Below are 11,081 nucleotides of genomic sequence, written 5' to 3'. Positions count from 1 at the left end.
TTCTCAATGTAAAGAAAAATACTAGATTGCATTGGCAAGTTTAACTCTTGTTTGTCCTAGTGAAATTCTTTGGCATAACTTGAGTGTTTACATCAATTATTCTTTTGTTTGTGCATAATGAGGGTAGATTCTTCTTCAGCTAGTTTCAGTAATAACTGCCTGAAGCAGCTTTTCTCTTACGAAATACAATTCAATTAACAGAAGTGATTTCTCATAGTCCACTCTGTTTCATATATATATATATATATAGGGATTCATGGATATTCAAATGCGCAATCTTTCCTTGATTTTTTTATTTTTTTCTCATTTTCCTTGTAAACCTTCCCATACTGTTTACATTTTTGTTTTTTCCTTCTGAAAGTTTATTTCAAATTCCAACAATCTTTGGGACCAGATCAAATCATTGTACATATGGAGTTCTTTATCCTCTTGTAACATCCTTCTGCCACTCTCAGCCCAACAAACATATGTTAAGTTGGCCGACTTAGATCAGTGTTCAATCGCAGGAATCAGAAATTTCCAAGGAGATGAGATCAAGAAAGTTGAGCTTGGTGATTGGAAATTCTCTATGCAATTATGATGTTCACAGAAAACAGATTAGCACAGACAGCTGTTCATGGTCAATGATTTGCTAAATTTTGAGTCCACATTATTTGGATTATATCACCCAAGGATGCGTAGTGAAGCCAGGTAATCTGTAATGGCTACGTATTATATCGGTCAATGGCCATAATAACTACAATTTTTTTCCCTTAACAATACATTAGACAAGTAAATTGTGCATAGGCCCTGGGAGAGGGTCCTAACCTTGGAATTTCACCCCCTGCGTGGTAGATCTATGATCTACCTGCAACGAGGAACGGGGTTTCTCCATGTAATAAAAAACAAAAAGTGTATAAGCTCTACAATCTTCAGGGGATTGCTGCCCTCTTGACCACTATATGCCCTTTATTCATGATGCCTAGAGAATCTTTCACTCCTATGATATTTCAAATGGACAGATGACATTTTCCTACCAACTGCACCCCAGATCATTTGAACAGCATCTCCAGGTTGTGATGGGGACTGATACTCAAAGTGACGTGCGACTTCCTTTAACCTTTTCCACATTTTGGTCCACTCTTCTGGTCCAATTCCCCTTAGTAGATTCAGTATAAACCCTGTCTTGACAGCATCTGATGCTCGTATAAATATACAGAATTCAGAGTAATCAAGGATATCCTCGAACGGGAGTTCAATATCATCACTAATGATCACAGGGATACAGTGACTCACAATTGCATCGAAAAGGCGGTTGGATGAAGGGTTATCGCCTGCGATATTCAAGCAAAATTTGGAAGAGGCCATTCCTTGACCAGCTTTCTTGATTTCACTCCCTTTAGCACTTCCAGAAGTAAAGTGGACATCCTTCTCACTTTGGAGTAGATGGTAGAATTTTTGACGGATTATTCCTCCCTGAAACAGAAACCAGTCAGATTTTGTTTAGTATGATCATGGAAACAGAAAACTTCTAAGTAATAAAAGCAAAGAATGCTAGCTAATCTCAAAGATATTAAGGGAATCAGATGTCAGGCATGAGATGGATGAAAGAACAATGACGAGTGGCCATTTGATAAAATACTATTCTCACTGTTGCAGAATAATGTTGATACTTGCAGCCAAAACAACAGTCGTAAGTAATAGTATCATAACCATGGGAATATCCATTTTCTTTATATATTCTAGAAGGATCGACATTCTCATCAGAGAACCTCACCAACAAAAAAAATTCTTAGAGAATCATATTGTGCCATATTGATCGACCTTTATCATCTCTGTTTATCAGAACATCCCACGAAAAATTACCATGTGCTAATTTATTCTGAAAGCCTGGTGCCAGTCTCAACAGCTAAAGAAGGTAGAATATTCTGTTACACACAGATTAACAAGTTCTAATACGGCCTCAGCTATTCAAGTCAACAAAAGCCTTTCTCCACACTTTGACTCATTCCAACCCATACAATTGTGTATGAAAGTGATTCGGCACTGGCCTAGTCACTGAATTGTATCAGCAAGTTGCTATTGTGATTGGAGATTGACTTTGAGATTTCAAGTTTGCAGCACCCTATAATTCTTGAATTTCCTCAGCTTCCTGTGATTGCAAATCACAATCACAAAACTCTCATGTTTAGTGAAACATGGAAAAGTGTAAGTTGTAATTGTGATTCTTCCCTGAGAATGCCTCTCCCTTGAATCCTGTGAAAGTTGGTCACAAGACTGATCTTGTGACCAACAAATATGCTTTTGGATTTGCAGTTGTGATTGTTCATGTCACCTACCAAAGAAAATGTGCCCGATTCATTAATTTATGGGCATCTGAGGCCTCAGTTTGATTTCACTTCAGAGATTTGGACTTTCATTCTGAGACGGAACCAAAGAAATTAGCTGAGATTCAATTTCGTAGAATACATTTTCACAAATCAAATTTCTTCAAAAAGTCACATGAAAAAGAGATTCAATTAATCATTCAAATTTCAACTAGGGAACACTGAGTTGGCTAATCACCGTCAAAAGAATAGCAAACAGATAAACTGATCAATGAAGTTGCTCAATAGAAATGATTAAGCAAAGCAAATAGAGAAAACCACTCACATCCTTCCTGTAAATTGCACCCTGAAAAAACAATAGCGTGGTTCGCTTTTCGAATGGGAGAGAATCACCAGAAGCAACAGTCCTGACAACATGCCTATAAGGTGCCACAATGTCCTTGTCAAGTTTTGCGATATGGACAGGAAACCTCCCAAAATCAGCAACAACAAATATGGCTTCTCCAAGCTTTTTCCTGGCTTCCAACATGCTATTCGGATGATGCACGATGATCAGATGATCCCTCCCAACCTGCCTCTTCCACTCCTGCCTGCCCATCAAAAACTCCACCAATTTGTCCTGCAACATCCTGTTCTTACTAACTCTTTCTTTCTTGTGTATCTTTGAGTGCTGGTTATAACTAAGTGACGAGAAGAATGGCACAAAAATCACATCTGCATCGCTTGAATTCACGACTCTAATTGCAGTACAAGGACTAGATGCACTACTTCGACTACTTGAAAACAGATCCAATGTAAGCCAATATTCCACACTGTGCTGAAGATTCAGCCCACCTGGATATGTTGGAATCCTATCACGGATGTCGGGCCATGTTTCCCCGTGTTTTGGTTTCCAACCGAGCAAACCAAAATGAAACTCAGGTGGCAAATCATACATAAAGACCTTTGTTAATCCCTGGTTAGGCCCACATGTATCAGAATGAGAAGCATGAGTGATGCTGCTGGACAACTGCTTTTCACCGTTGCTGGGAGCATTCTGCCTGATCAAAACGGTAGGAGGCGGGGGTCGAGATGTAAAGGCTGGTGTGTTATTGACTGGAGATAAAATGGGAGGAAGTTGGGGTTGAGACGTAAAAACCGGTGTGTTATTGACCAGCAATAACATGAGAATTGACTCAGGTGCACGTGAATTACTGGATTTCAGAAGAAACAGACAGGAGAGGAACAAAAACGCAGAAACAGTGAAGGTGCAGAACAGTAACTTTCTGGTTTCACAGACAGATCCCATGTTTACTGTTGTCTTTATTAATGATGGGAAATGAATTACTTATACCCAAATTAGAAAATAAGAAGAAAGAAAAACAGAAATGGACCATTGAATTCTCAATCCATATGACTGAAACTCCATTGTCCCGAGTGACAAAAGGAAATTCATTCAAAAGGTCATAATATCACCTTATTTTTAAGTATTTCATAACCAACGTCCCACAAGCAACAATTTTGATGACTACCCACCATAGATAAATGTCTAATAATCATAATTAACATCAACAACCCATCATTTTTTTCCTCCTCCAAAAGAAGGAACATGCGAAATTAAACCGAAACACAAGATCCAAACCCCAACAAATTTCCCAAGGTTAAAATCTTTTAAGAAAGATACGTGTAATGAAAAGGTAACTAGGAACCCCGCACGCAGCAAAACCAGTAGTTATTGCCCTGTATAAAAACGCCTGTAGGTCCCCGCATTTAGTTCATTTCGAATGAATTTGATTGAACACAGCCGGTGCCATTAAAAAAAAACATGCAATGATAAGTTTAAAACCCAATTAGAGAATTTGAGAAAGCTCTTCACAGAGGAGATGGTGCAAAAACAGAGTGGGAGATCAAAAGGGTACCTGAACAATTATGACTACCAACAGGAATATGGAGATCCCATGCTGTGCACTTTAAATCATTTGCTCCTATACATTGGGTATCTTATATTTTTTCAGTTTCATTATTGAATAGATCGTTTCCTAAACTCTCCATTACTGCTTTACTTGCGTTCCTTTTTCTTATTTATTTCTTACCAAAAAAAATTTATAATAAAGCCACACCATTTTCCTACTATTTCCTCTCTGACATTCTTATTAGTTGGATATAGTTGGTGATATCTCCTTTGACCTTGTTTTTTTTTTTTAATTTCCTTATTTTTATTAACTGTTTTTTGCTTGTTCATAAAGTTTTATTGGAAAATTAAATTGGAGGGGTTGACAGGAATATGGGTAGTTGGAGAAGTCTTATGCAGTGAAGGCTGCATTTTTCTCGCGTGATCCATGCCACGCACGAGTTCGGCTAACGGGACGGATCCCCCATCGAATCCAAACCCGGATAGGTCGGACCTGCTTTTTAAGTTGGTCGGGTTGGATCAGACGCCCACTTGAACCAGGATCTAGTTTGGAGCTCAGTAAGCTAAGCTAAAACCATGGTGCGGTATGAGATCTTTCCCTGCTTATTTTACATGCATGCTTACAAAAAAACGAAAAGAAAAGAAAAGGGGATTTAATCAGTATGGTCCACAGAAGATCACGCCGGGACGGACCCAGTGCTATCAAGGAGTTGGACATCCGATTCGAGGCTTACAATGGGTCAAATCATGTTGGGTATCTGACGTGTACCTGAATCCGAATTTCTGAATATGAGCATAAAAAAATAGACCAGAAAATATTATGCAGTTAGGGTTCAGGTTCACCTAAAAATATTGGCTTGGGTTTGCGAAATGATTCTTTTTCTTCAGATACCCAACCTGACCCGGTCCTTACACAAGCATTTTATATGTAATTTTGAGTAAAAATTCGTAATTTGAACACCCCTTTAAATTACATGGTTTTGGGCTTATGCTAACATTTTCTTGAACTGCTGACAGCCTTAGATCCAACCCGAGGCCTATTAGGGTGCGGACTATTTATAAGCAAGATCAAAATGAAACCCGAGATGCATCTGCATCGCTCATCACCTGGTTGGGTCGAAGTACAACAGAAATTTCCTATACAATAAGAATCTCGAAAATGCAGTTATTGGACCATTTAACCCAGTCAAGTCTCAGAATGGTTTGTCAGATATGGGCCCAGATTTGGGTTTGGTTGTTGGGATCCAGATGAAAAGGGACCAATTTGTTCATGTCCCCAATTGATTTGAACCCACGTTGATGGTGACGCTGTCCCTTCTGCAGACTTAAAACCTGATCCAAATGATGTGTTACCATTTTGAAACCATACCCAATCTTCTCAGGATGTGGACCCATATCCAAAAACAAGATCGCCCAAGCTCAACCAAGCCTCTCTAAGATCCAAAGTTGCCCCAATTAAAATCCATTTCAGAAAGCAAACCCAAGTAGATTGGATCCACCAAGCCAAGATCCAATCACCCAGACTCAATCCACCTCGGCCATGCCGCTACCTTAGCTAACACCCCAAAATTTTTAACTCAAAATAAGTGAAAATTTTCAACAAATATATTTTTTTTAAAATACAATCTAACTCGATCGATACACAACAAAAATAGTTTTTATTTTTGAATTGGATAACCCTGGGTGAGACAACTCTCAACTAGATTGGATCCAATTTCTATTCGGACTTGGATGTAGGTTTGCACACTAAAGATTCCATCGTCTGACTCCTAAGGAATTGAAATAAAAGAATTATCATATCAACTTAATTCATGATGTAACATAAATCAACTTAATAAAACATGTCCATACATATGAGTAAAAAATCATCTCAGTATAACTAAGATTCAAAAAGATAAAAATATCTTAAGATCGATAGAAGGATAGAAACATAGCCCTCTGGCCTCGCCCCTGCATTGCGCCACCACATTGTAGATCATTGATGTCCTATATCCCCATGAAACGGAGTCAGACTCTTTTAAGAAGGTAATATAATACTACAAATATAAAGATTGTACAATGCTAGAACATTCACCATAATCATGATATCACAATTCAACAATTTAACATAATCATGATATAATTGAAGTAAAATAAGGAGAAAACATGTATCTCAACATTAATGTAAATAACAAACATGTATCTCAATATTAATGCAATACCGAACATGTATCTCAACATTAATGTAATAGCAAACATGTATTTCAAAATTACAGAATAAATAACATTCGTGTGTCAATACATATCTTGTTTTTCTTAATTAACACCATTGAGTACTCGGGTATAATCCTCATATCCAAGGAGGTCACAATGGGTGTTTATTATGCTACATGAATTAGTTTCTTGAAGTGCCTAACAGACCAGATATCTAAAGTGGGTGACCCATGGCCAAGAGAAATTTCTGCAGTGACAAAAATATTCAGTAAGGATGCATCCAGGACTAACTGCAGTAGTAGGGGTATATCACCTAGGACACTTGGATATTCCTCTAATTGTCCCTAGCTCTGAGTGACTGAAGACCAAAAGGGATGTCATTGCTCCCATAAACATCAAGTAAGACATGCAGGTAAATCTATATCTACTGGTATCACTCAAGGTTGTACTATGTACCCTCTACAAGGTAGACCATCAGTGTGAATGTGTTATATGATTTATCATTATATGTACCACTATCCATAAGGCAAATTAAGGCTCAATAGCCCAAGTACCCTTCTAGGGCCACAGTCATGTCATGATGTTGTTATATGTACCCAAACCCATTATACATTGCTTTGATGCCTTTATCCTATATAAGCACGTCACCGATTAAGGCAAGCATAACAAGTCAAGGTGTGGATGTATGTATGTATGTATTATTTAAAGTATGGTGCTTCTTTGCCCATCTTGTGGGTTCTTATCAGACCCGAGCTCGTACATGAGCTCTCAAGTAGTTCAACATGGCTCACATGCATTGCAATATTAAATTGACAATCATAATATCCACACAATCATGCCCAACAACACTGCAAAGGTTTCTTGAACCATACATTCAATCATAGACAATAATAGTGCAAGCAAGCATCTCATACACAAAATGTCATATATAGCATGCTTCATATTTATGACATACATTAGCATTGTACATTAAACTCAGACAATCATACACATGCTCGCATAGGTAAGTTTCATATTATTGAAATATTCACAGTAGTACATAACTAGATTCAAACTTTGGAACAATAACTTAAACCTATCACATGATTCAGTGAATATTGGTCCATATACAAGAGTATAATGGAGAAGTCTCCAAGCAATAGGGAGAATCAACCCTCTGATTCTAAGGTCAACCCAAGCATGAACAACAATCATACAAACTAAAAAGAGATCCTATGAACCACAACACTCCATACCGGTTTGGATAACTCATACATGAGTTTAATTGCATTAACCTGTACTCAAAACACTATGGAGAAACCATTTTCAAGAAAAAAAGTCAACCCAAACCCTTAAGAGTTGACTTAGGTACTATAGGGGTCAACCCACACATCAACTGGGGTGAAAACACATTGCAGGGGTTGACCCACCCACTGGAAGAGTCAACTCTTTAATGGGCAAGAGTGAGCTCTTCAATGCAGGGGTCAACTCTGCCATGAATAGAGTCAACACTACCCTACCAAAGGTGATTCCTTTTATAGCATCATCGTCGTCAATGTCCCAACAACACAACATGGACTAGGTACAGGTACAACCAGGCTGGCAGCTCAAACAATCTGCATCACATGGTTGTCACCTTGAGGACAACAAACAAGATTCTCACAAAACTGTACTTATAGAGCAGCATGCTCCTGTGCCCAGTGAGGAAGCACCATTGTGCATAGCAAAAGAGTCAAGTTCTCTAACGATTGAGTGCATCCCTGAATACGGCAGGGATAAGACTCTGTGCACAACAAGGAACCATAAGAGCCCTGTAGAGGGTCATGTAGATCCTGAGGCGTAGGTCAAGCCTCCCCTTGTTTGTGCTCATGAGCAACACGGTGAGATAAGCAGGGACAAGATACAACTCACATCTGCAGTCGATAATGCAATGCAATTGGTGAACAACAGCATAATGAAATAGGTGTAAGAGTTCTCACTTGAGGCGACAGATCAACATGGTCACCATAAAGGATATGATTGTTGCCAATTGGTTGTTGTCGTTGTCATGCAGTCACAACATCCTGATAGTTCTCCGAAAGTGCTTTATCATTGTTACGAGCTCAATTGCATGCTCCTCACCAATGCATGCACTCACATACCATGTCACAAACTCCTTCACCAAGACTCAATTTGGTTTGGTTTGGTTTGGAAGTAGAGCAATGGGTATGAAGCCGCAATCGAGCAACTATGAAGTCATCCTAATGCATGAGGACAATCAAAACCTCATGTTTGATCCTAAAGGCATGGCAAATCATAGGGTCGTGGTCTACTCCACTTTTAGGGGCAAAGTGATGCAGAGCGTGGTGGTTTGTTATAGCCTAATTTTTAAGAGACAATCATGATCCAAGCTCAAGGTCTAGCTGCCCAGCCTTGCAGGCAAAGAGGGTCGTCCAGGACCAGATGGGACCCAAGAAGCTGATATGGCATTCAGACAAGGAGAAAAGTCAAAGGACATGTGTCCTATTTTGGAGCAGTAAGAGACTAACATGTGTCACCCAAAGGAGCAGGCTAAGTCACCAGGTAGGCCCCATGGTGCATTAATTAAGAAGTCTAGTGATGCAGAGCATCCGGATCATCAATTCAGTAAAGATGAGTTGAATCCAAATACAACTCACCAGACCCAATCCGAGATGTGACACCTTATAGATCTAATGACATGCAGGACTATGCGAGTCCAATTGGATCTCAGAGAAACGAAATCCATTATGATTGTCATATTTCAATTTCTGAGAATTTTGTTTTTACCTTCTTAGAAATTGCATTTTTATTTTTTATTCCATTTTGTCAAATTAAGGAATCATATAGATATTTATATTTATTTTTATTTTTAGGTACCGAATTCTACAAATCCGGATAGTTCTAGTAGCCTGTAGGATCTTTTTGTGGCACTAGAGGGTGTACGAGGTTGTAAGGTAGTTTTCTTTTTTTTTTATCGCATTAAATTTTGATGCATTTTGTTTTGGGTCCAGTAGTCTTAGAATTGTTTTAGATCTGGCCCAGGATCCAAACCTTTTTTTAAGACCCAGTCGGTGCCATTTATGGGAGGACAATTATAGTCTGCATTTTGAATTCAACATTGACTTTGAAAGTCATAGGGTTGTTGAAGGAGCTTAAATGTGCCAATTCAAATTAAACAAGCTTATTGGCCTTGTGGGGTGGTAGCCTTGGAAAGGCCTTCCCCTCCATTATGGAGTTCCATTCTTGGGGTTTAAGAGCCCAAGGGGGGGGGGGGTAGACCAAGGGACTAGAGTTTTTACTTAAAAAAAAATCTGAAGAATTTGGAAGGGTGCTAGAACGTGGGTGGTATTGCTAGTTCACAAGGGAAGACCTTGTTGTGGTTTGTTGGGGCTGCTATGTGTGAACTAGGCGTGAAGCCTTAGCTACTGTTGTGTGAACATTAGAATCATCATCCTCTGTGGCTCAAGCTCGTCGATGACGACCTGTGTTGTTGCTGAAGATCGAGTTTTGCTGGCTGCAAAAAAATTAGATACATCTTTCTACTTCTTCCTCATTGCATTTTTGCAAGCTTATGACTAATTGTGATATTTATTTGAAACTTGTTAATTTAGACTATGTTTGTTTTGATTAGGCAATAGTTGTTTTGGTATTATGTTGAAATTAAATTTCTTAACTTGTTGAATTCTTGTGGAAGTTCATCTTTGCTCAATCAAGTTCTTGTTTTTGTGATTCGGTTTGACTCATTTAGTAGACTTCGTGTGGAAAAACTCTCTAACAGTGTTTGGTATTTTGCTTGTTTCTCCCAAACGGATAAACAAAAAATTATGAGCCTTAACTTGTTGGAAATATAACGCCTGATTCTATATTTTTCATGTTTAGCGTTTTGCCTAAATCAGTCGCATTAGGCATCTAAAATTCTTGGCAAGTTATCCTGAGTTTTGTGATCTATGTCGATTCTGTTATTCATAAATTCCTGACAAGGTTCCATGTTTAAACCATATCTTGCTCATTGCTTGTTTGTTTGGTGATCTGATTGATGATTATGAAAATTTAACACTGAAAGGAACAACTTTCATGTTTTACACATTTAGTGATTCAATTGTTTGCTGTATCCAAATTTTGCTTTGTTTCTGCATGCTAGAAATCCCTAAACTGAAACTCATGCAGTTAATTGAGAAAACATGTCAACGTATTTAGCTTATATCTTCCTGAGTATAAATTCAAAAATTACAAACATAAGCTTGTTGGAAAGATTAGAGAATTTTGAACAACTTTTCTGTTTTGAGTTTTTCCAAACTCAGTCATATGAGGGTCCAAAAAACCTCTACAAGTCAACGGTCTGGTTATTAGATGCGTACCAGGTGTCCTGTCTGTCCCACTAAAACCATCATATTTTGATTATCATAGATCCAAAATCTGTGATCTCAGATCCATTGAAAAGTTGTGTTTGTTGCACATCTCTTCTATGTTTTCACTTTCTGTCGAAACAAAGTGACCCTACCATTAATCGATTGTCGTTTGAGTCCTAGTCAGACTCTATTAGTAAATCCATAAAGCTTCCGTGCATGGAGATCCATTTGGATCTCAGACTATGGATCAGCTTCATCGTCGACTCTGCATCATCCAGTGTGGGACGTCTTCACCTCTCTAGAAGATTTTTTTACCTTCCAAAAAGGTGATAAGGGAGAGTCTAATTAAGTCTTCTCAAGTTG

At 38.4% G+C, this 11,081-nt stretch overlaps 1 protein-coding gene across 1 annotated transcript; it reads right to left on the bottom strand.

Moving 5' to 3' along the window:
* Positions 1-948: 948 nt before the first annotated feature.
* LOC149841000 (putative arabinosyltransferase ARAD1) lies at positions 949-3,594 on the bottom strand. The gene is made up of 2 exons (XM_090005172.1): positions 2,632-3,594; positions 949-1,455 (listed from the first exon to the last, which is right to left on the bottom strand). The coding sequence occupies exons 1-2, from the start codon at positions 3,592-3,594 to the stop codon at positions 949-951; spliced, it is 1,470 nt and encodes a 489-aa protein (XP_089861298.1).
* Between the last annotated feature and the right edge of the window lie 7,487 nt (positions 3,595-11,081).

This window comes from Nuphar pumila, chromosome 4, assembly GCF_984573655.1.
Source record: "Nuphar pumila chromosome 4, dmNupPumi1.hap1.1, whole genome shotgun sequence".
Classification (NCBI taxonomy): domain Eukaryota; kingdom Viridiplantae; phylum Streptophyta; class Magnoliopsida; order Nymphaeales; family Nymphaeaceae; genus Nuphar; species Nuphar pumila.
The sequence above is the reverse complement of the archived record's forward strand: the minus strand, read 5'-3'. Positions and strand labels throughout refer to the sequence as shown.